Source organism: Canis lupus, chromosome X (genome assembly GCF_048164855.1).
Source record: "Canis lupus baileyi chromosome X, mCanLup2.hap1, whole genome shotgun sequence".
Taxonomy (NCBI): domain Eukaryota; kingdom Metazoa; phylum Chordata; class Mammalia; order Carnivora; family Canidae; genus Canis; species Canis lupus.
In genome coordinates, this window is record NC_132876.1 from 115,139,149 (window position 1) to 115,165,436 (window position 26,288).

General features: G+C 44.1%; 1 protein-coding gene across 13 annotated transcripts in view; it reads right to left on the bottom strand.

The window, feature by feature from the left end:
- Positions 1-3,832: 3,832 nt before the first annotated feature.
- The window catches only part of EGFL6 (EGF like domain multiple 6), a 256,008-nt gene continuing 233,552 nt past the window's right edge, over positions 3,833-26,288 (bottom strand). For all 13 annotated transcript variants that reach the window (XM_072818136.1, XM_072818134.1, XM_072818128.1 and 10 more), the window contains 5 exons: positions 19,639-19,965; positions 18,109-18,189; positions 16,020-16,121; positions 13,089-13,354; positions 3,833-5,076 (listed from right to left, as the gene is read on the bottom strand). In XM_072818136.1, the coding sequence (XP_072674237.1) occupies positions 4,966-5,076; positions 13,089-13,354; positions 16,020-16,121; positions 18,109-18,189; positions 19,639-19,965 (887 nt within the window). In that variant the 3' untranslated portion in view covers positions 3,833-4,965. The remainder of the gene's footprint in view (positions 5,077-13,088; positions 13,355-16,019; positions 16,122-18,108; positions 18,190-19,638; positions 19,966-26,288) is intronic.

Consider the following 26,288-nt stretch of genomic DNA (forward strand, 5'->3'; position numbering starts at 1 on the left):
AGAAGGAGCCAAAAAATGAGGGAGAGCACAAAGTGCCTCCCATTCAGCCGGTGTGACTGCAGCTTGGACACCCGAAGAAAAAGATTTTTAAAGGGACATGGATAGGAAAGGGGGACCTAGAAACTTCCATGGGCGTCCAGAGACACCAACAGATGTGGGGAAGATGAGGGTTCCAGGCTTTCTGGGCAGCAAACGTAGCTCCTCAGGCTTCAGCCCCCTCAAAAGTCCAATGCTGTTGACCTCCAGCAACCAGCTTGATGTCCAGGGCCCACTGGTGTCCTGGGGGGCAAGCCGGGGGCCGTCCCCTGCGTGAGAGTGTTGGTGGCTGGATTAGACATGAGGCTGTGGAACTTCAGTGACAGCCTGCCTGGTGTGGAGGCGTGAATCCACTTGAGGTGTCCCAAGTCACCTGGCACAGTCAGCTAGACGAGGCTTGGCTTGGTGCGGCCGGGTGGGTAATACTTTTACTTTTTCTTTTAAGATTTTATGTATTTATTCATGAGACAGAGAGAGAGACGCAGAGACACAGGCAGAGAAAGAAGCAGGCTCATGCAGGGAGCCGGACGTGGGACTCGATCCCGGGACCCCAGGATCACACCCTGGGCCAAAGGCAGGGGCCAAACCGCTGAGCCACCCGGGGATCCCATCTCTTCTTTTTTTCCTGGAGAAAAAAAAGAGGGATGACCACGGAATAGTCTGATTTCAGACGTCGAGAAGCCACGTTGTCTTCAGATGCCAAGAACTGCCCTCCTCCAGGCCAACACTTCGGCCTCTTCTGGTCTCATACACGCGGGTACGAAACAGGAGACTCGTGGGCCGGGGAGCTGGGCTTTGTCACTCACGGGACAAGAGGCGGCAGGAGGAGGCGGTCCAGGCGCCCCTGTGTTCCCCCCCTCTCCCCCCCCACCCCGGCCGCCTCCTGCAGCAGGGACACCACTGGGCCACGGGACATTAGGCAGCAACTGAATTCCTCTTTCCCTCTCAGTCATTTTGTTTTCAGAGCCCGTATATTTATTTTGCTGACGCTGTTGCTCAGGACACTTTGGGGATTGCTTTTTTCGGGTAGAAAAATCGTGTGAGATGGGGCAGCCCAGGGGTGGGGGCAGGGGTTTAGCGCCACCTTCGGCCCAGGGCCTGATCCTGGAGACCCGAGATCGAGTCCCACGTCCGGCTCCCTGCATGGAGCCTGCTTCTCCCTCCTCCTGTGTCTCTGCCTCTCTCTCTCTCTATGTCTATCACAAATAAATAAATCTTTTTTAAAAAAAAGAAAGAAAAAAAGAAGAGGACCAAACACAGCGGCTACCTCGGGTCCGCCCGCAGGTGGGTATGGTCTCAGCGAGGCATCAAGAGCCCAAGCGGAAGGGGTCGGGGTGTTGGCCAAGGCCCAGCTGTCATCTTACAGATGAGGCGAAGGATGCACCTCCCACGCGGGAGCTGAAGTCTCCTGAGGTCTGTAAGTGGGGGGGGGGGGGGGGACAGGACAGACTTTCCTGGCCACAAGGAGGCTTTTCCCAACCCCTGGAGCAGGGACCCCCCAGTGTCTTCCAGTACCCCTCCCTGCTTATGACAGAGGCCCGGATGGGTTCTCAAAATCAACTTGGTGCTTTAGTCAGCCCCTGACGTTCAGCCCCAGAGAGGAGGCTAGAATGGGGACTCGTGCCATTGTCATTTCCATGTGTCAGTCTATGAGGCCAGAGGATGTGGGACATCTTGGTAAATGATACCTCGCCTATGCCAGCGAATAGGCGAGCACCATTCAGTGGTGATTTGGGCAGTGCTCGGGGTCTGGGAAGGGCTGGAGATCATGGTTTTGTTGAAGAAGCGATGTGCACAACGTGTCATTTTTGGGGAGCACTGCTCAGCAGCCCGGTGATGGGATAGAGAGAAGCAGCCAGTGGGGTAGTCAAGGTCGGGGCTCCCTTTGGTGGCCATGGTGGAGGAAGACAAGAGCGTGGGCCATGGGGGTATTGGCAGGAGTGTCTCTGAAGGGATGATGCGCCTTAGAATCGAGGTTATGTTTTATTAGAGTCCAGATAGGAAGGCAGGAGATGGGAAGAAAATGAAGATGTCAAGGGAACGGGGCTTTCAAAAGGTCCAAAGGAGCAGCATGAGGAGATTACGAGAAAGCCAAACTAGAGTGTTCGATGTTGGAGTTCAAGCTCAGAGGTGACGATCAAGTCCAAGGTGGTGGCCATGGTGCGGTGACTGGGGAGACTGTGGTAACTGGAATAGAGGTCAAAGAACTGTGAGGCTAGGACATCGGATGGGTCATTCGCATAGATGTCCCCACATCGGTTGATGACAATGGCGAGGAAGGGCAGAGAGGACCGTAGAGCTATTTAAGCGCATCCTCAAGGAACAGTGGCTTTTCCGTGAAGTAGAGAAGTAGGAGATTGTGACCAAGAGTGGAGCAACCAGGTGCCACCTTCAGCTGGCCCGTGCGTGTGCGCAGCGTGGAAGGATGAGCAGCCTTCGTTTGCTAAGGCTGCACGGGGGGAGGGAGGCCTGGAGAGAGCTCAGCTCAGCCGAGGGTGAGGGAGGGGAGTTTGTTTAGCGGACGATGCAGTAGGTGTGATGGGGAGAGGGCAGGAAGAGTGGAAGGTAGTGTCCAGGAAGAAGCCCCTAACGGTGTGGGGCTGAGCGGGAGGCGGTGGATGACAAGGGCCTTTCGGGTTGAGCGGCGCCAGGGACAACGGACGTGCATCATGGCTAAATTACTTGAGCCGAGCTTCCCCCAAAGGAACCCAAGTATGATAAAATGCTAGCGCGGGCTAGAGCTCCAGGACACTGTAGCCTGTTGACTGGAATCCCAGACAATATGTTGGTATGTAGGGGTCCAGAGAGCTAGTCCACCAAGACTACGGTCCTGGGGTGGGAATGGCAGGGGGAGCCCCCAGGGGTCAGGGAAGAGTATCACCAGAGTCTGGATTGTGCTTTTTGTTTGAAATCCTAGATAGGCCGAGAGAGGGTTCATTTTTCTCTCATTTATAAAATGTTGAACAGTGACGGGTTTGGGACAGGAATAGGGATGCCACAAGGTTATCGGGGACCCAGGCTTCTTCCAGCTATGTGCTCCTCCATGAGCTACGACCTTTGACCTCATGATTGCAAGGTAGCTCACAGAGCTCCTGCCTTCACAACCAAACACACTGCAGGAAGGAAGGAACGGGAAGAGAAAGGCCAAGAGGGGCGGCGAACTGACAACTCTCTTTAATGACCCTTCCTGGAAGCCCCACCAATGACTTCAGGAGGTTCTCCATCTCTGAGAGGTCGGGAAATGCAGCCTTCTAATTCAGCACATTCCACTCCCCCAACCAAAAACAAAACAAAACCAAAAAACCCCACACAAACACACACACATAAAAGTATTTTTTAACATGGTCATAGTAGTAAGGAAAAAATTCAAGAATGGATATTGGATAGGCAGCTAGAAATTTCCACTAGAGATCTTAAAGAAACATGAAATGCTATGATTTAACTCTGCTTAACTCAGCCTTGTGCAATGAATTTAATGACTTTCTACCCATAAGTAACCTGATTCCCAGGCCTCCCTATTTCATTTCTGATTCAACATCTCTTTTAACCTGGATCACTGGGACACGCTGGTCCTTCGTTCCAAGTTCTCCCTTCTGTCTTCCTTGATTCTAAGCCGTTAACTGTGCTCTTGAATTTCCTCGGTCACTGAAGAAACAGGGGGTTCTTCTTCGAGTTGTGTCACAGTCTTAGAAATCACCTGTACCAGTTAGCTCTTGCTGCAGAACAAACCACTCCGAATCTTAGTGTCTTAAAACAGCCATTTTATTATCTCTCACAATTCTGCAGGCTGATTTGACTTAGCTTGGCACATCTTCATCCGGTCTCATTTGAAAGACTATTTTGGGGGTTGCTATAACTAGAGGTTATCCTAACAGATGCAATGACAACCTTTGAAGACAAGACTTTGTATGCCAAAATTACTTCACACTAAAAAAACTCCAGTGTTTTCCCCCTAACATCTTAAAAGGTTGTATGTATGTGTTGGTTGTATTAAAGAGAACATTGTTGAAAAGAGATTATGATTTTTTTAAACAAAGGATTACTAAAAGTTTCAGTTTAAAAAAATTTAAGACTGAGACTACACATTTTTTTTAAGATTTTATTTATTTATGTGAGACACACAGAGAGAGGCAGAGAGAGAAGCAGGCTCCCTGTGGGGAGCCTGGTGTGGAACTCGATCCCGGGATCCTGGGATCATGACCTGAGCTAAAGGCAGATGCTCAACCACGGAGCAACCCAGGCGTCCCAAAAGGAAGTAATTTTAAGAATTAAAAAAAAAAAAAAAGAATTTTAAGAATATAAGGTATTTCCAAAGAAAAAGAAGGAAACCTATATTTCCCAGTAAAGCAAATAATTATATACATTTTGAAACAGAACACCAATAACACCAATAACACCAATAACACATTTTCTTACTTAGAAAAAACTTAAACCAAGACACAGGTGATTATTTGAATATTATTACAAAGAATTTAAATATATAAGCTGGGCTGTAAACGATCAGGCTAAATCACTTAGATAAAAATCTGTGATGTCAGCTTCTAAGAAGTGCCAGAAAAGTCAAACAGAGAAACAATTCTCTGTGGGGTTTTTGTTGTTTGTTTGTTGTATTTTTATAATTCTAAAAATGTTACATAGAGGTCCATCAACTTGTGTAGACAAATCAGATATACTGGGGTGGGGCGAAGCTGAGCTTTTTCCACATTTCTACATTTTATAAATTCAGAAATGAATGAGGTGACAAGTGGTTCTTAAAGCAAATATTGGCATATCTTATGTAAGAAAGGCAGCTTACAATAACGTTTCTGTTGATACATTACAATTTTTCAGTTTGCATTTCTAAAGTGGGGCAATCTATGATGTAATATTAGAAAACACAGAACTGACATAAAAAGCTAAATATAAAGATACAAAAGAGCACAGTAACATTTAGCCATTCACAGATAAAAGGCCGTCTGGACATAAGCCTGAAACCAGCAAGACGCCGTCCACTGCAATTTCTCCAGTTTTGCCCTTGCCACGTTCTGCTTCAAAAATGATCTAATAATGGAGAAGATAAAAAATATTACTGCAAATTATTCAAGTCAATGATAAGACCAAATTATTTATCTATTTATTTGTTTATTTATTTCTTATTTTAAAGATTTTATTTATTTATTCATGAGAGACACACAAAGACACAGAGAGGAGGGGTGGGTTCCATGCAAGGAGCCTGACATGGGATTCGATACTAGGTCTCCAAGATCAGGACCTGGGCTGAAGACGGTGCTAAACCGCTGAGCCACCCAGGCTACCCATGACCAAACTATTTAATAGGTATTTTAAAAAAGATTTTATTTATTTATTCATGAGAGACATGGAGAGAGGCTGAGACACAGGCAGAGGCAGAAGAAGGCTTCCTGTGGGGAACCCGATGTGGGACTCGATCCCAGGACCCCTGGATCATGCCCTGAGCCAAAGGCAGACGCCCAACTGCTGAGCCATCCAGGCGGCCCTATTTAATAGCTATTAAAAAGGATTGAACTCAGGGCACCTGGCTGACTCAGTGGATGGAGCCTGAGACTCTTGATCTTGGGTCATGAGTTTGAGTCCCACTCTGTGCATAAAGATTACTTAAAAAACAAAACAAAACAAAACAAAAAAACCCTGGGCAGCCCGGGTGGCTCAGCGGTTTAGTGCTGCCTTCAGCCCAGGGTGTGATCCTGGAGACTGGGGATCAAGTCCCACGTTGGGCTCCCTGCATGGAGCCTGCTTCTCCCTCTGCCTGTGTCTCTGCCCCTCTCTCTCTCTCTGTGTGTCTCTCATGAATAAATAAATAAAATCTTAAAAAAAAAAAAACTGAATTCATCAGTCCCTACTGCACAGGAGCAGGCATGGAGACTGCATATATAGTAATGTATTTTCCAGATGCCAGTATCTGCACTGAGTGGATTACATTCAGAGAAAACAGGGTTATTGCAACACCGAAAAGAATCTGGATAGTCCTGAAAAGCTGAGAAAGGTATGGCTGAAAAGGAAATTTTGGAATTCCCTTTTAAAGGAAAAATAAAACAACAATGTGGTTTTCTTTTCAAAAACCAAGCTAGTATAAAAAAAACAAAAAACAAAAAAACAAAAAACCAAGCTAGAAGAAATTTAACACTCCCTGTGAACATCTAATGTAAAACTCTATAGTTGAGAGTGAATGATTTTTATATATTCAGATTTTGGTAATTTGTAGTAATATAGCCATTTTTCTTAAAATATTGGCGTTAATATTAGAAATTATTGAGAATGTCATTGTTTTCATGTTTTGAAAAATGTTACATAGTAGGCTATAATAATTTTTATCTGTGATAAAAATCAAATAAAATATTTCTACTAATCAAAATAGATCAAATAAAATACCTACTATTAATAATCAAAAGAGAACTAAACTTCCTTATATTTTAGAAATGTCTAATGTAAAGAGAACAGAGAGAGGATGAATACTAGAATATTTATCTTGAATTTGCACACAAAATGACAGGAGTGACCCATTTAACAAAATTAAAGATATACTATTATCTTTAATACTATTACTATTTTATATTCATTCATCCAAAACTATTTACAAAGAAATATTATTAAATAATAGCTGAATGACGTTTTTCTCTTTTCCCATTACTACTTTTTTATTTTTTAAAGATTTTATTTATTTGTTCATGAGACACACAGAGAGGCAGAGACACAGGCAGAGGGAGAAGCAGGCTCCATGCAGGGAGCCCCACGCAGGACTAAATCCCAGGACCCCGGGATCATGACTTGAGCCAAAGGCAGACACTCGACCTCTGAGCCACCCAGCTACCCCCAAGTCACTCATTTTTTCAACTTCCATGCCTGGGTAGTACACAGAAATCTTTATTGAGGCTGGAGTCTTGTTGCTAAGAATCTAGCCTCAATGGAAACCTCAGACAACCATTTCCTGCCCAGAGCTCTGCCAGAGAGATGCAATGGTACAGCTTCTGAGTCCTGGAGAATCTCACTACCCCATCAGTGCTTCTGCTTCCGTCCTTCACAGGCACTTCTCTCTGCCCTTTACCAGAATAGTCTGCTCAGGGAGTCTAAGCTTTCAGGGAACAAACGTCAGGAATGAGTTGGTTTTCTAGAAACGCTTGCTTTTGATTGTTATATCCCACATCTCCTTGATAAAACATAAGAAGCTTGTCTATTTTTTTTTTTTTTTTTGTATCGAGGCAGGCCTAAATACTATGAAAAATAAACCCAAATTAGGATGTCAATTAATTATCCAGACATTTATTTTTAGTTATCTGGGGTATCTGTCAGGGATTTTGGGGATGGAAAAGCTGCCAGATCTCAAGATCTAAACATGCCCACCCTCGTTACCCCACCCATTGTAGGTGCTGTGATGGGTCTATTTTGGGGCTCACTGCTTTTAAAACTTATCCTAAAGGAACATCTTCCCGAAAGTAGTTCCTTCCTGAGAAGAGACTGGAGGAGGAAGCAACTTCTATACCCAGTTGTGCTATCACTCGCTGCTCAGCAACAGCTTGTCTCTAGCAGTTCTTAAGAAAATGCACCCAGGGAGCATAAGAGCCATAGAGAGCAGCCTAGGCAGTGGGCAGTTGCAGTGTCTCTTCACTCCCATTTGTCCCTCTGAGGCTCCTCCTCTTCTCTTTGAAGAACCACAGAAAACGGGACACAGTAGTGACAGCAAGCCTAAAGTGCTTCATCTCTATCACCTTCAAAACTATTTGGGGATTGCTGATGAAGCAGAAAAGAGACGCTGGTGGGGATGGTGAATAGCTATATGATGGCATTGATATGAATATGAGTCTTAAAGCATCTTTCTTTAAAATGCTAATTTTTTATAAGTGTGAATCTATGTTTTTAAAAAGCTTAGAAAAGACAACAATCACTTTGTTAAAAAAGAAAGTAAAGATTTTTAATTGGGGATGTCTGGGTGGCTCAATTGGTTAAGCATCTGCCTTCAGCTCAGGTCATGATCTCAGGGTCCTGGGATAGGGCCCCACATCAAGCTCCCGGCTCAGTGGGGAGTCTGCTTTTCCCACTCCCTCTGCCCCTCCCTGTCACTCATGCTCTCTCTCAAATGAATAAATAAAATCTTTTTTAAAAAAGATTTATCATCTATAATTAACAAGTACTTCCATATTTTGCATTTTACCTTCCACATGAATACATATTTTAATCTATTTATAACCATAGTATGTACATGCTATTGAATTCATTTTTTAAAAGATTTTATTTATTTATTCATGAGAGACACAGAGAGAGAGAGGTAGAGACACAGGCAGAGGGAGAAGCAGGCTCCATGCAGGGAGCCCGACGTGGGACTTGATCCCAGGTCTCCAGGATCAGCCCCTGGGCTGAAGGTGGCGCTAAACTGCTGAGCCACCCGGGCTGCCCTATTGAATTCATTTTGATAGAATATGTGTGTGTGTGTCACTTTAAAGAAGGATGACATTTTCCAAATTATTTTTTTCTCTCTAAAACTTAGTCCTCTTTGAAAAAGAATCATTTTGCTGTCCTCTAAATCTGTATATTTCTGATATTGATAATTGAAAAATTAAGGAGTCCCCTAGGTATATTACTCTATTATTTCTCCTTACAACGCATGGTATTTAATAATGCTCCATAAATTATAGCTATTATTATTTTCATAATCATTGAATTAGGTATTACAATGTCTTTCTGAATACAAAACTAATATCTGTTTTTTAAAGATATATATTTTTAAAGATTGTATTTATTTATTTGAGAGCAAGAGACAGAGATAGAGGATGAGCGGGGAGGAGAGAGAGAAGTGGGCTGCACAGGGAGCCCGATGCGGGACTCAATCTCAGGAGCCCGATGCAGGACTCAATCTCAGGACTCTGAGATCATGAGCTGAGCCGAAGGTAGACATTTAACCAACTGAGCCACCCAGGTGCCCCAATATGACCTATTTAAAAGAAAAATACTACAATGGCCAAAAAAACTTATAAACATCATTTAGCAAGTATGGAGGTTTAGTAACATGCTACTAAACAATGAATGGGTCAACTAAGAGATCAAAGAAGAAATTTTAAAAATTACATGGAGACAGATGAAAATGAAAACACAATGGTCCAAAATCTGTGGGATGCAGCAAAGCTGTTCTATGAGGGGAGTTTATAGCAACAGAGGCCTACCTCAAGAAGCAAGACAAATCTGAAATAAACAATCTAACAGTACACCTACAGGAGCTAGGAAAAGAAGAACAAATAAAACCTAAAACCAGTAGAAGGAAGGAAATACGATTAAAGCAGAAATAAAGTAGAAAAAAAAAAGGTCAATGAAACCAGAAGCCAGTTCTTTGAAAAGATAAGCAACAAACTAGACCACATAGAAGAAATCGCTAAATTCCTAGAAACACGTAACCTTCCAATACTTAGAAAGAAATAGAAAATTTGAACAAACTGATTACCAGTGATGATAATTAGTTAGTAATCAAAATACTCTCAAGAAACAGTTAAGTCCAGGATCAGACAGCTCCAGAGGTGAATTCTTCCAAACATTTAAGGAAGAGTTAATTCCTAGTCTTCTCAAAATATTTCAAAAAACGGAAGAGGAAAGAAAGCTTCCAAACTCATTCTATGAGGCCAGCATTGCCCTGTGACCAAAGCCAGATAAAGACACCACAAGAAAAGAGAACAGGCCAGTATCTCTAATGAACATAGATGCAAAAATTCTCAACAAAATATTAGCAAACAGAATCCAACAATATATTAAGAAAATCATTCACCGTGATCAAGTGGGATTTAATCAATGGGATCCACATCAACAAGAGAAAAGAGAAAAACCATAGGACCATTTCAATAGATGCAGAAAAAGCATTTGACAAAGTACAACATCCATTCATGATAAAAACCCTTAACAGAAGCAGGTTTAGAGGGAACATATCGCAGCATAATAAAGGACATACATGAAAACCCCACAGTTAACATCATAATGGTGAACAACCGAGAGCTTTCCCCCTAAGATCAGGAACAAGACAAGGATGTCCACTCTCACCACTGTCATTCAACACAGTCCTGGAAGGAGGTGACGAGGATGCAGAGCACACTTACCATGATGGGCACTGAGCATAGAATTGTTGAGTCACTATACTGTGCACTTGAAACTGAAATAACACCGTATGTTAACTATACTGGAATTAAAATTTTTAAAAAGTAGTAACGGGGGATCCCTGGGTGGTGCAGCGGTTTGGCGCCTGCCTTTGGCCCAGGGCGCGATCCTGGAGACCCGGGATCGAATCCCACATCGGGCTCCCGGTGCATGGAGCCTGCTTCTCCCTCTGCCTATGTCTCTGCCTCTCTCTCTCTCTCTGTGTGACTATCATAAAAAAAAAAAATTAAAAAAAAAAAGTAGTAACGGGAGGGGCACCGGGGTGGCATGAGCAAATAGCCGAGCTCGAATCCCACCTCACCCTCCTGCCACATTAAGGATGCAGCTTTGGATTCAGATAGAATTTGATTTAGAGAAAGTAATGTGCTTTACCTTGTATGCCTTGTTTACGGAATAAGAGTTGCGTCGGCTACAAATATCCACGGCCAATAGGACACTGACCAACTGGTATGCATGCTTTACTCTAGGTTATTCAGCATCCCCTTCCTGCCCCCAGTATGGCCCAGTAAGGGTTCCTTTCACACTGAAAAAGTACAGGGCACAGGTGCCTGCATCAGGGCCTGGCGGGGTCTGAGCATCCCTCTTGATGGAGCTGTGCTGTGTTAGAGTGTCCTTGCTGGCCAGGCTCTTTGGGGGCATATTTGCAAAATTGTGTATTTTAAAAAAAAGTCACTGTTTTTATGGCACGTACTACTACTCACCCCCAAGCTACCACATTATAGGAAATATTTCTCAGTATATAAATTCAGTCATGGAGGTCATTGCGAATGCTGTGCAGAGGCATATTTCAATTTTCCAATAGGATGTCAACTCTACACAGCACAGCTCAGTGTCATGGTCCCCAGACCACACTACACACACAACACTGTAAATATGTGGATTAGATTTGTATTGATGCAAATATGTTGAAATGAACATAAACTAGAATTGCTGTGTTCATTAGCACTAAACATTGTAAAGCAGTGGAAGGGAGAAAAAATGGTGAAAAAAATCAACTATAACCCAACACGTATTTTATCTATAGTCCTATCTTAGGCCATATTTTAAATAAGATGTTCTGCTTAAGTGTGACGAGTAAATAAAGAGAGACTGAATATCACATCTGACACTAGATTCCAGGCTTTCCATTTCTGCCTATTACCAAAAAACAGGCTTTTCCTTTTGTTAATGAATCATTATCTTTCACAAGCAAAGTGTAAATGGAATCCTACTTCATGAATCTACTAATCGCTCTTCCTCTTGAAACCATTAGTTGGTACTCAGCTTTTCGTGTATCCCCTTCTAGGTTCCACCTCACCTCTTCTCACCTCAACCAAACTTTTTTTTAAAAGATTTGGGGGATCCCTGGGTGGCTCAGCGGTTTATTGCCTGCCTTCGGCCCAGGGCGTCAAGGAGTCCCAGGATCGAGTCCCGCATCGGGCTCCCTGCATGGAGCCTGCTTCTTCCTCTGCCTGTGTCTCTGCCTCTCTCTCTCTCACTATGTCTCTCATGAGTAAGTAAATAAAATCTTTAAAAAATAAATAAATAAACCCACTGTACAGAAAAGGATGAATCCAGGAGGTCCAGGTTGGCCAGACCCTGAACATTCTAAAGAAGGTATGGCTCTTGACTGGTTCCTGGGAGATAACCTCTAAGTCCTTGGAATATCTTGCCTCTCAAGAGTGTCTTTGCTCATGCTAGATAATTTAGGCCAACAACGTGCATTACCGTGAGAGCCCCGGATCACACAGATACAGCCTGACCTCTGGAGAGGCTGGAGACTGAGTAACTCTAAGATCAGCTATGTGCGCAGACCGACCCCCAACAAAAACCCAGAATGCCAGGGCTTGGGTGAGCTTCGCCGGTGGGCCACACTCTGTGAGTGCTGTCACGCATCACTGCTGAGAGAACGGAGAGCCATCCATCTGATTCTACTGCAGAGGAATACCGCAGGCTTGTACCCCCTCTCCTGGACTCTGCCCCACACGCCCTTTCCCTCTGCTGACTTCATTCACTATCGTTTCACTGTAATAAACTGCAATCCCGAATAGGACAGCTTCTCTGAATTCTGTGAGTCCTCCGAGGGAACCATAGATCCTGACTGTCTTGGGATCCCAGGCAATAGCCACAATTTCAGTTTAATTTAAAAAACTTTTTAGGGGGCAGCCCTGGTGGCGCAGCGGTTTAGCACCTGCCTTCAGCCCCAGGGTGTGATCCTGGAGACCCAGGATCGAGTCCCGCATCGGGCTCCCTGCATGGAGCCTGCTTCTCCTCCCTCTGCTTGTATCTCTGTCTCTCTCTCTGTCTCTCATGAATAAATAAATAACATCTTAAAAAAAATAAAAAAAGATTTTAAAAATGACCTTCTAGGGCACCTGGGTGTCTCAGTTGGTGAAGCGTCTGCCTTCAGTTCAGGTCATGATCCCAGGGTCCTGGGATGGAGCCCTGCAGGATCGACTCCCTGCTCAGTGGGGAGTCTGCTTTTCCCTCTCCCTCTGCCCCTCCCCCCTGCTCGTGCTCTCTCTCTCTCTCTCTCTCTCTTTCTCTCTCTCAGATAAATAAATAACATCTTTAAAAAAAATGACCTTCTAGCTTCCATTCATTGTGATAAGTGCTGGGCACAGAACAAAAAAATAAGACATTCTTTGATATATTAAGGATCGTATGGTCTGGTTGAGAGGCTGTTGGTGAGGAGTCTGACACACACACAGATCCTTCCTAGAGTGTGTGATATGCGGGCACCTGACAGTGCCCTTGTGCTGACTAATTGCCTTGCTTATTTTGCTCCAGAACAGAAACTCTTCAGGCGGAGGGGGAAAGTCTTACTCATCCTTGTGGCCCCAGGGCCTGGGTACCTGAGTGTTTTGTTGTGTTTGTTGAATCACTGAAAAAGCACGTATCTCATTTAACACTGGTTTTCCACTTACACTTTTGGTAGTGCCAGTCTCTTGATACAACTGAATTTTCCCAGTCTTCCACCTTTCATCCTCACTTCCAGTCTCCTCCCAGGCCAGGGCATTGTTGCTGTTTTTCACAAACACTCGCAGTTTCCCTACTTTGACTCCAGCCAGCCGGTAATTAAAGAGCAAACACAAGTTGCTTTGGGCCTGCAGGTCTGGGAGGAGGAGTTTCAACCGGCCCACGTCCTTCTTATGGCCCGCCAGGGCTGGAACTGCCATATAGTAGCCAACAGCTTCAGGAGAAGAAAAACGCACAGTTAGTGAAGCCATTGTGAAGGGTCTGGCTAATTCCAGAGAACTGGAATTTAAAAAAAAAAACAAAAACCATAAACAAAAAGAAAATGAATGATAGTCTCCTATAGGGAAAGCTGAAGTCCTTTTCATTTCAAACACAGGAACAAAATTTACATGCTAAAATGGATTTTCGGGATCACAGAGATGAAAGCCTTTGTGATACAGAAAAGGAAATTAAGGGTCAGAGAAACTGAGGAATTTGTCCACGTTCCCGAAGTGTGGTGGTAGCAGACCTGGCGTAAGAATCTAATGGAAGAGTCTTTTAACACTGCGGGTAATTTCCAGCTGATGGAGAATGTGTGTTCCAAAACCTTCCACCTTGGTTGTCTGAGGCTTGGTATGCAATTTCCCACAGAGTCAATGATACGTGTGATGGCCAGCTATTTAGGCGGTGTGGCATCTAGTCCACAACATACGTGAATTTGTACTCATGGCTTCATGGAGCTCAACCACCACTCGTAACGTATCACTCTGAGTTCCAGTTCAGGATGCCAGGAACACGTCTCCTGTTTCCAAGATCCACCTCCTAAGTATCTTTTAACCAGCGGTAGTGCACATTGCTCACCTCCCAGCCTCTGGCTGTGGCTTTGATGAACTTGGGCAAACATTCTCATAGAATGGGGTCTCACAGAGTGGGGTCTCATAGAGTGAGGTCTCATAGAGTGGGGTCTCGCAGAGTGGGGTCTGAATGCAAAGAAGGAATTCCTGTGGAAGTCAGGAGGAATACACTGGGGGCTGGAGGTAGGGGCTCAAGTCTTCTGCTAGCACCTTCCCGGAGACACTTGCAGGAGCCAGGTTGACACTGCCTTAGTTTTCACTGGACTCAGAGACTGTCTGGTCTTCTTCTCCAGCTAGTAAAATTGCCAGATTTAGCAAATAAAGATACAGGAGGCTCAGGAGAGTTTGCATTTCAGATCAGCACATGTCTGAGATATACTGAAAAATATTCACTGCTCATCTGAAATGCAGGCATGCTACACTTTGTCTAGCCACCCTACCACAGACACCCTCTCTTCTGGGACCCGCTGTGGCAGATATCTCCTCTCTCCACTAAAGCCCATCTTGATCTGTCCTGGAGATTTTATCATTTTAAAAACGCTGATTCATCCCACGTTTTTCTTTCTTATGTTTAACTCTGCAGGGAAAGACAAGCCCACCTAGCACCCTAGGGGGTGCAGCAGGAGGGAGGAAAGTATCATGTGAGTGACACGAAGGCTGACAACCCTGGGGCCTTTTGTGAATCGTGTTTGTCAACACGGGACTTCCCATTGCTGGGAAACCCAACCTAAGACGTACTGACTGTGCAAACTGTCGAGATCCTGGAATGACCTACGGGATCCCCGTGTCATACAGCCCTGGCAGACGTAAACTTGGAGATGTCACGATGGAAGAAGGAGGAACTCAAGTTAACTACAGACAAGACAGGCTCTCCGAAGACGTACTGTGTCCAGACTGGTTAAGCTCGCCCTGTGCTTGCCCTGAATCTTTGGGGACAGTCTCACTCACACAACTTGCTTCATGGGATGTGTATCCCCTCTACCCTAATCTCAAGTTTTACAAGGAATTTTTGTTAGGGGATATCCAGGTTTCCTGGTTGCATGTGAAAGGAGAGATCTAAAGGAAGAATTAATCTAGAGGAAGGATATAGGAGGATCTTATAAATGAGGGCTGAATTGGTAGATCCTCAAATAAATAAATGGATTTGTAAAGAACCTGAGAACCAGAGCTGTCTCTAACTACATGGTCAGTGCCAGGAGACAGGGATTCCATTTATGCTCCGAATGGGATCTGCCAGCCAAATGCTCTACCCAAGGGGAAAGACGGGGCCCATCAATAGTGTTGAACCAAGAAGTGGAAAGGGCTGGAATGCCACAGCTCGGAGCCGAAGTTGAAAAAGTCCCAGTTTAAGTGGCCAGAAGGAAATCTGCAAACAATAGAGGGGAAAGTTCAGGTTGCTGACCTGATGGCTCATTCCGGTGTGGAGACTTTGAGGGGTGACTTCACTAAAACTTCAGATATAGGCAGAGGTCATATTTCCTTTCCAGATTTATTTTCCCACAAAAAAAACTAAACAAAAGCTACAGAGCACCATTAGCTGGCAAACCGGGAAAAGGAACAATGTCTTTCTACCTTTCCCCCCGTGCTCTTAAAAGGTACATGAATTCTGGGGCACCCGGCTGGCTCCGTTGGCAGAGCTTGCAACTCTGGATCTCGGGGTTGTGAGTTTGAGCCCCATGTGGGGCACAGAAATTACTTTAAAAAATAGTTTCCTTTAAAACTCTTTTTTAAAAATGTACATTAATTCCAACATCTCTCTCTCAGCAGCAGGAATGACTATGGAAGAGTTTTGCTGGGACATCCTGTGTGTGGGTGGGCAGGGTAAGAGGGATAATAAGGTGGAGCATATATGCTGAACCAACTCAGCCATTTATCAGGAGAGATTTCAGGAAGGTCTAAAAATTTCCAAACATGACAAACAACCCTGACCTAACAAGACCTAGGAATAATAAGGATAATAATAAGAGTGATACCTCTCCTGTATCACTGGAGAGGCTTCTTTACCCGTGCTGTATCACAGAACACAAAAGAATAAAATCTCAATACCATTATTTCGATCAGCAGGATTCCAGTCAAAGTCATCTTCTATATCCTGTTTCCAGTCACAGACCCCATGGTCAAAGCTGCAGTCTACGGAGATATTTAAATCTGTGAAGAACGAGGGTACATTTCATAATCATTCAGGGCATTAGAAACATGTCTAACATTTGGAGCTCTGGAAGGCAATGTGATGTTTCCAGTTGCCGTCGAGTATTGAGCTGAGGGAGTAGCTTATGGTGTTGCTGCCTTGGCAACCATTTTGTTTGGCCAAATACCCTACAACTGACCTTCACCCCTCATGCTAGTGGAAGCCACAGAGAGCAGCCTGCCAAGTCACAAGGAAATATAAGTTCTTGATATGACTTCCCAACATCGTTTGTGATCAACAGGCCTCCCCTGCTCCTAGGGCCATCCTCTTAGAGGACCCTAAAGGTGCACTCCTTAGATAAGACTCCCTCGGAGCGGGGCACCTGGGTGGCTCAGTCGGTTAAGCATCTGCCTTCGGCTCAGGTCATGATCCGGGGTCCTGGGATCAAGCCCCTCATCGGGCTCCCTGCTCAGCAGTGAGTGCTTCTCCCTCTCCTGTTCTTCTCCCCTGCTCATGCTCTCTCTCTATATATCTCATAAATAAATAAACTAATCATTAAAAAAACAGGACTCCCCTAGAGCTCAATAAGACCCTGATCTTTCTGGTTTGAATTGACCAATCCAGCTTCAGCCCGGAACCCCAAAGTACTCCGCACATGAACACTAATAAGGGTGTGTGCCCTAGATCCTGTCTCTCTCTTTAAGCACCCTGCCTCAACTTCCCTGTGTAGTGCTCAAAGTGTGCTGTGATCCTCCAGGCCCCGTGAGTAACAAATATCTCTCTTTCAATCTCTCTTGTGGCCTTTTTAAACCATTATTAATCTAACAAAGAACAACTGCATGGAGTACAGATCGTGGCAAATGAAATGGCCTTCAGGATAATGTCATAGCAGATACTGTGTTTCGGTTTAAATCTGTGAAGTCATTCTGGACAAATTCTGTTGTGATCTTAAAAAAAATCACTCCCAGTATCCATGCTCTTTGCAATATGACTTTGTAGCACCTTCCCTAACTCTTGAGTCCAGCCCGGCCTTGTGACTTGCTTTGGCCAACAGAATATGGAAGTGATGCTGTGCCATTTCTGAGCCTAGACCTCAAAAGGCCTGTGTGCTCCTGCTCTTTCTTGGAACCCTGCCACTGCTTCAAGAGAACCATCTTGGCTGGCCTGCTGGAGAATGAGACACTACACAGAGCACAGCTGAGTCACCCTGTTGTCCCAACTAAGGCCCTAGGCACATGCAAGAGCACAGCTCAGATCAGCAAAGTCACTGAGTAAGTCCACGGCTGACTGCAGACACATGGGGTAAGTCCTACCCAGACCCACCCAGACCCACCCACCCAGAACTACCCAGCTGATCCACAGACTCATAAGTAAAAATAAATATTTAGTACTGTAGGTCTGAGGGTCTGTGGTTGTTTATTATGCAGCGCTACCGTGACAACAGGTAACAGACACAGGCACTTGGGCTTGGAATTTAGTCCATGGTAATTTTCAGTGGGCCCTCAGGTGTGGAGGTTGAAGCAAATGAGTCCTTTTCTCTCATCTTCTTTTTTTTTTTTTTTTTTAAGATTTTATTTATTCATGAGAGACACACACAGAGAGGGGCAGAGACAGTGGCAGAGGGAGAAGCAGGCTCCACACAGGAGCCTGATGTGGGATTTGATCCCGGGACTCCAGGATCACGCCCTGGGTCAAAGGCAGGCACCAAACTGCTGAGTCACCCAGGGATCCCTCCCATCTTCAAATATATACCATCTGCCTCAACCCATCGCTCTAGGTGTCAGGCAAGAGCGGCGGAGAGAAGACAGCCTTCCCATATTGACCTTACGAATCACGTAAGGACCCACTATTTTCATACGGGCATGGTGTGTCAAGGTGTAGTGACTTTTCCCTTGGGTCTTTAGGAATGAAGCAATGATTCCTAAAAAATGATCTCATCGTACAAAGAAATTAAAACGATGTGGGATGCTGCAGAAGGGCACACTCTTGAGACAAAGGATTATTTACCTTTGTGTTCCAGTCTGGATGTTACAGGTTTTCCGTGGGCCAGAACGAGACCCAATTCACCCGCTTCATTCACCTTAGGGGCTAATAAACAACATTTGATCAGTTAAGAAAAACCCTGAACCCTCACATGCTAAGAATGAATGAATGAATGAATGAATGAATGAAGAGAGTTTTATCATGTATTCTAATTATAGAATATGGAAGGGCAGTTCCCTTAACATTCCCAAAGCATTCATATTGGTTCCAGTTTCCTCGTCTAGAACATCGTTTTCCAAAGATGTCCTAAACACCTACACTAGTAACGTGTCCCTTCTCACCAGGTTTGGAAGTGTGCTTTCTCGAGATTTTCACTCTCTGTTAGAGGAGATGATGCCATTGGTATGCTAGTTCTTGCAGAGGTGGGCCTGGGTCTACCGTTTATTTGGTTCAATCGAACAGCTATGGAGCCAAGGACAGACAAGGCAAAAACACCCCAGAGGCAGCAACAAATGCCCGGTGAGAAAGAAATGCAAAGTCTCAGCGTGGGGACATTGAGGGGTTAATTGGAAAGTACCCTGGAGGGGCTGAGACTTATGGTGGGTTCCACAGAGCAGCCAGTGAGAAGGGCAGTCATCCAATTCATAGAGAAAACTTAAGCTCTTCTATAGAATGTTCCTCCCTACAACAGTCATTTGGGCTATTTATTTTTAAAGATTTTATTTATTTATGAGAGACACAGAGAGAGCGAGAGAGAGGCAGAGACACAGGCAGGGGGAGAAGCAGGCTCCATGCAGGGAGCCCAATATGGGACTCGATCCGGGTCTCCAGGATCAGGCCCTGGGCCGAAGGCGGCGCTAAACCGCTGAGCCACTGGGGCTGCCCTCATTTGGGCTATTTAAAGTGTAGTCACACAACTGTGAAATTCCCCTTGCACCAGCGGACCTGTCAAAAGTGCCTTCAAGAAGTAAAAAAGCGGGGACGCCTGGGTGGCTCAGCGGTTGAGTGTCTGTCTTCGGCTTAGGGTGTGATCCTGGAGTCACAGGATCAAGTCCCACATCGGGCTCCCTGCATGGAGCCTGTTTTTCCCTCTGCCTATGTCTCTGCCTCTCCCTCTGGGTCTCTCATGGATAAATAAATAAAATCTTAAAAAAAAAAAAAGTAAAAAGGCGGAGCTTGGCAGATCCACCTGGATCCGGGGTGTCTCTGGTTTGAGGGTGTGCTGCGTGGAGAGGTGGGGAGTCAGACAACTGTGCTCACGGGGCAAGCAAGTGTGCTTGGCTGAGAGCAGAAAGAGGGTCTGCATCAAATAGGAAACCCCCCAGGGGAAGGGGGAAGGACTTCTATCCTCCTTGTTTCCCACAGCAGCAAATTTGATTTGGGATCTGCAGAAGACGTTAATTTCCAGACCTTACAGAGAACCCTGCTTCTTAAGCATCAGCACTGAACCCAATTTTACTTCAGGCATGGAGCTGTCTCATCTTCTTTCACTTGTCAGGAGAAATCACAATTCATTTTTCATAAAATGTGTAAAAAAACAAAACTGTTACTCACAGAACACATCTCCTCGAAGGCTTTGCTCCCGCTCCACGTGGTTCTTCAGGGCTTTCTCATATTTTTCCTCTTCCTCAAGCCCCCCTTTATTTCTCTCTTCTTTCTGTTTCTTTCCTCCATTAGAGGTCCTAGCTCTGGAAACAGTCTCTTCAGGGTTGAGGGGCCACAAGTTAACCTTTGGCGCAGGGGTTCCAGAAGGTTCTGTGATGACATTTTTAATTTTTACCTTTTTTTTCATGCTGTTTTTGTGAGCCAGCAACTTCTTGATTCTGTCTTTGATGGTACCAGGTGCTCTGAGGACTTCCTTCACAGAATTTTCAGGGATTACTAAAATAAATAAGAAAGGTGAGAAGTTTCCATTTGGCTGTTAATTAGGTCACTCATGAAAAAAGGAGCATTTAAAGTGCGGTTGATGAATGCTTCCAGAATCAACCCACAGTAGGCTCCCATCCAACATAGGGTGTGAACTCACAACCCTGAGACCGAGAGTCATGCGCTTTACCAACTGAGCCAGCCAGGCACTCCGCCACCACTTGATATTTTAGGAAGAACTATATTTGAAGCAGTTCCAATGTTATGGTAGTGTCTTCCATACCTTTCATTACAGGACACACTTTTGTTTTGCCTCAGAGATCACGAAAATCAAATAAATAACTGCTCGCCCCAGGGTGGGCTACAGATTCCATAGTGATGGATTTTCCAGGGTCCTCTACTATTTCTGTGTTCACACTGGTATTCTTCAACGCTGGTGTTGTCCAGCAACCCTACTGATTTGTCCAAATTTGACGTACCAAGATTACAGCTCTAGCAATAGGTCGAACCATATAAGTTGCCAATAATGGACCACTTGTAATACAAAAATGGGGACTTCTGGTTCAATGTATACATATCCAATTGTTCTTCCCTATTCTCGCTCCCCTTTGAATCTCTTCATCTCAATCAACTACTATCTAAAACTAAATGATTTTATTTATTGAATATTTAGAGAGACTGCTGTATTTACTATCTTATACTCATTTTTTATTTATCACCACTAAATTAAGTTGCTTTTAAAAATACACTTCTGGGACACCTCGGTGGTTCTGTGGTTGAGCATCTGCCTTTGGCTTAGGGCGTGATCCCAGAGTCCCAGGATCGAGTCCCACATTAGGCTCCCTGCAGGGAGCCTGCCTCTCCCTCTGCCTGTGTCTTTGCCTCTGTGTCTCTCATGAATAAATAAGTAAAATATTTTTTTTAAGGTACTGCTAAAAAAATAAAATAAAATAATGCACTTCTAGGTTGATTCCTCTTACCCTCTAGTGGACCAATGTCGGGGGTGGGGGGGGTGGGGAGAGGGATGCAGAATGTAGAGAATACAAGAGGTAGAAGAATGGTCATTTAGCCCAACACCTTTGTTTTGTAGATGAGACAACTGGGTGATGTTGAGTCACTTGCCTAAAGTCACTCAGCTACCTGGGGCAGAGTTAGAATTTGAGGTGTCAAGAAGATGAATGACTCCTTTTCTAGCCCAATGGTTTATTCCTGCTTTAAGGTTAAGGGTTACTTTTCTCTAGACTGGTTCAAATTCCTTGAGATCTAGAGTCCAAAGATGCATGCCTCCTTTCCAGGGATCTACTCATGATAATTAAGAACTGATGTAAAAAAAAAAAAAAAGTAATTTTTAAAGAATTGGGCAGCCCGGGTGGCTCAGCAGTTTAGCACCGCTTTCAGCCCAGGTTGTGATCCTGGAGACCCAGAATCGTGTCCCACATCGGGCTCCCTACATGGAGCCTGCTTCTCCCTCTGCCTGTGTCTCTGCCTCTCTCTGTCTCTCTCATGAATAAATAAATAAAATCTTTAAAAAAAGAATTAAAAACACTGATCTTTAACATCAGATATATTGTCCTTTTATAAAATATCTAGGCATATGCCAGTCTAAGACTAGGCAAGAAAGGGTCTAACGACACCTGAACCAATTCACTCAATTCTACTACTTGGACATAGTTAAAGAGGAAAACGATATAAGGGAGGAGACATTAAGTTCAGTGCCTACAAAGAATGCTAGAAAAATAAATTGGATTGGGATTTTATTGGAATATTTTTCTTGGCAATCTTCTAGTCTCTTCTCCCACTCAGTTCCTTCTCCATCGTTTGGCTGATTCAATCTCTACCAAAGGGGTAGAAAAATAAATGAGGCAAAGTCTATACTATTTTGGAAAATCAAAAGAAGGAACGATGCTTTGAAAATATACATATAGCTCTTAATACATTGCTTTTACTTTGAAATCAACCTAAAGCTGTTATGGCAAGAAGTACATTTCCCTTTTCAATGAAACGTTCTAGCTATTTATCAGTGTGGCAGTCTGCAGATACGGGTTGGAAACCAACGCCTAGTACTACAAGTAACGCATCATTACTCATTTTCCTGACCTTCAGATGGCCTGTTTCAGCTTCTCTGCAAGAGGCTGCATGTTAAGTTTTGACTGGTGCTGATCATATGGACCTTCCTCTGGAGGTCCCATTGTGTAATTTTGTCGACAGTTCCCTGAATCTTTTCCGGAGCCCTCACATGAAAAATTAACAGGAAACATTCATTCCCTGGAAATTTCCTTCATGCAATCAGTAACATAAAACTAAGGGCCTTTACTAAATAAATAGGAAGAGGGTTTCAACCCACATCAGGCAAACCTAAACATCTGCTTGCAGTTTCTGCTTTGAAGTTTTGATTTTTCCTATTGAAAAAAAATCAAACCATTGCAACCCTTGTGTGTCAACAATTTCACTCCTATAATATGTAAAAAGAGCTGAGGCAAGGGATAAAAGCTAGGCATGTGCATGACTATCAATGGATAGATGTGGCTTTATCTAGGTATTGGTGGTTCCAACTTGACTTAATTGGTGATTGTTTTTCTTAAAAGTTTCTCGATTAGGAGCACCTGGGTGGCTCAGTGGTTGAGTGTCTGCCTTCCACTCAGGTCGTGATTCCAGGGTCCTGGGATCGAGTCCCACATTGGGCTCCCCGCAGGGAGCTGGCTTCTCCCTCTTGCCTATGTCTCTGCCTCTCTCTCTCAGTGTGTCTCTCATGAATAAATAAAATATTTTAAAAATAAAATAAATGAGCAAATACACGTCAATTACTACAATGAGTGCCCAACATAGTTTTGGCCTGTTTGCTATTATTTTTATTAATTTATTTTTAAAAGATTTTATTTGAGAGAGGCTGTGTGTGTGAGCTGGAGGGAGAAGAAGAGAGAATCTGAGGCAGACTTTGAGCTGAGTGCAGAACCCAATGTGGGACTCGATCCTATGACGCTGAGATCGTGACCTGAACTGAAACCAAGAGTCAGATGCTTAACCGACTGAGCCACCAAAATGCCCCTGTTTGCTATTACTTTTTAAAATTCACCACCAGAATATTTAAAATCTTTTAGTGAGTTAAAAAGATATTTTTTTCTAGGACATACACTCAAACTTCTAATGTTTATATCATAATTGAAAGAAGAAAATTGGAATGGCCCTTTGTAGCAATGCCTATGATCTTGAATATGCAGTCTATAAATTGAATTAAATCAGAAGCACATTTCTAATGACTAAGGAAATTGTTTTTTTTTAAAGATTTTATTTACTTCTTCATGAGAAACGGAGAGAGAGAGAGAGAGAGAGAGAGAGGCAGAGACACAGGCAGAGGGAGAAGCAGGCCCCATGCAGGGAGCCCGACGTGGGACTCAATCCCGGGTCTCCAGGATTAGGCCCTGGGCCAAAGGCAGGCACTAAACCACTGGGCCACTGGGGCTGCCCCCCCCCCCCTTTTTTTTTCAGTGGGAACAACTGTTGAATTCTGGTAAAGAAGCCATTACCACTATTACTCTTAGTACTAGCGCACAATTATTGAGCATTTAATATATTCTGGGCTGGAACTAAGCCCTTTATATGGACATTTATTTATTTTGTATGGACTATTTCATGTAATCATCAAAAGAATATTAAGGGCCAGATACTATTATATTTATTTTGCAGATGTGGGAACCAAAGCACTAAAGGTTAAATTGTTTACAGCCCACAGATAGTATGCCAGGGAGCCAAGAGTTAAGCCAAGGTAATGGGATTCTAGAAGCCATGCTAGTAAAAAAATGACAGTTTCCTTTCCTAAATTGACCTACTACTCAAGTCAGGTAATCATCAAAGTTTTGATTTGCTTAGAATAAGTAGAGCTACTGTCAAATTAAGACCAAATTATCTAACAGTGTATTGTTAACCCTCACATATATTAGACCAGGAAAAATCCATACATGTCTACATTTAGGGAACTCCTTCCCCTGGGTAATATGTGCATAAGGACAATCTTACTAACTCCTCTTTTTTTTTCTTGTTTGAGAGAGGATGAGAGGGAGAGAAAAAATCTTAAGCAAGCTCGATGCCTAGTGCAGAGCCCAATGTGGGGCTCCATCTAACCACCCTGAGATCAATGACCTGAGCCGAAATCAAGAGTTGGTTGCTTACCTGACTGAGCCACCCAGGCCCTAACTCCTCCTCTGTATTGTAACACAGAGTCTGGACTTTTGCAAAAACAATGAACTTGGGGGATCCCTGGGTGGCTCAGCGGTTTAGTGCCTGCCTTTGGCCCAGGGCATGATTTTGGAGTTCCAGGATCGAGTCCCGTGTCGGGCTCCCTGCATGGAGCCTGCTTCTCCCTCTGCCTGTGTCTCTGCCTCTCTCACTCTCTCTCTCTGGGTCTCTCATGAATAAATAAATAAAATCTTTGAAAAAAAAAACGAACTCAAAAGTTGGTATATCAATGCCATATATTATACCGTATATAATGCCATATATTATAAATTATAACAATTTATGTGCATACAAATGTATTTTACAACATAACATTTTATGATGCTGTATAGTAATTAGATGCGAGTCTCTCAGTTTTTTTTGTATGACTTTCCTATGCACAGAAGAGTGAATTTTGGGCCATCCTTTAAGCAGTGTGGTTAGGAGTTTGTTAGGATCAATTTTCAACAGAGACATGGCTATTTATTTTACAGAGAATCAAAGCAGACCGGAAAGGGCTGGGCAAGTACTACAGTGAATGACCCAAAGATCATTTTCTCTTTTAAATAAACACTGGTGAAAGATGAAAGAAAAAATTCAGTTGCAGAATGGACAAAAAAAACAAAATGGTTTCAGGGTATCAAACAGAACGTTGTGATGAGTTTGAGGTCTCAGAGAATAAAGGAAAATTTGTTTTACCCAAGAATATGCCTAAAGCTGGATGGTCAGACTAAAACAGAAGTCCTCTTGACACAAGAAGTGTTTGTGTTGATGTGGGATTTAGAATTTAAAAATGCTGGAGGACAATACAGAAAATGTGAGCTGCAAACAGCTATTCTGCTGCATGCTTAGGGGTGCTGCCTTCATTCGGACATTAATAACACACTATGAGGGTCCCTGGGTGGCTCAGTTGGTTAAGCGTCTGACTCTTGATCTTGGCTCAGGTCATGATCTTGGGGTCGTGAGACTGAGCCCCACATTGGGCTCCACGCTCAGCAAGGAGTCTGCTTGTGATTCTTTCTCCCTCTGCCCCTCCACCCATTCACACGTTCTCTTCCTAAAATAAATAAGTAAAATCTTTTAAAAAAATGACACATTGGGGTTTCGAAGGTGTTAGATGATCAGGAAGGAAAGTGACTCCAGGTTTATTCTGGGCAGTTATTACTTTGATTCTTAGGCCTGAGGCCAGGGATGGGTATGTGGAGGTGAGCTGTCCACTTGTTGAAACAAGTGTTTTCCTGAGGCATCTCTTTTACATGCAATAGCATTTGTGCATCTCCCTTTACAGAATTGCAGATTAAAGAGTAGCTGGCCTTTAAGAAACAGTTTTTGAAATGGCACGATTAATAACCATAAGTAACTTTATTGAGCATCTACTATGTGCTCAGTTGAACTAAGCTCTCTACCTATATTACCTCCATTCAAACCTTACAATGTACTTGAGAGGTACCTGTTTTAATGAGGGTTCCCCCAAGCAGAAATCTGAAACAAGGATTTGGGTACAGAGGGTTTATCTGGGAGGTGATCCCAGGAGGCGGGGGTAGTGGAAGGAGGAGAGCAAGGCAGGAAGGGAGAAAAGCTAAAGATGGTGCCTCCATGGGCAGGTAATCACTGTGGGTAACGGGCTCCATCCTGTTGGGGACATCTGGGAACCAATGCAGAACAGACCTTGAAACTATCCCATCCTGCGACCATTTGCGGTCCTTAACCAGACTCCTGGCACCCACCATCCAGCGGTTGAGGGCTGTCTTTTCAAAGGGGCTGAGCAGCATTCTAGAGAAAGTGCACGGCCACCTGCAGGGAGCCCGCCTCACTGGAGATAAGGATCTGCAGGGAACTGTTTACCCTGCCTTGCTGAGATTAGGGGGTGCCCAGGGACTGGGGCCTGGCTCATCACAAGCTGCACAGGAGACAACGGAGTTTATTTATTTACTTATTTATTTATTTATTTTTAAAGATTTTATTTAATTATTCATAAGCGACTCAGAGAGAGGAACAGAGACACAGGCAGAGGGAGAAGCAGGCTCCCTGTGGGGAGCCCGGTGTGGGACTCCATCCCAGGACCCCAGGGTCACAACCTGAGCTGAAGGCAGATGCTCAACCACTGAGCCACCCAGGCGCCCCGA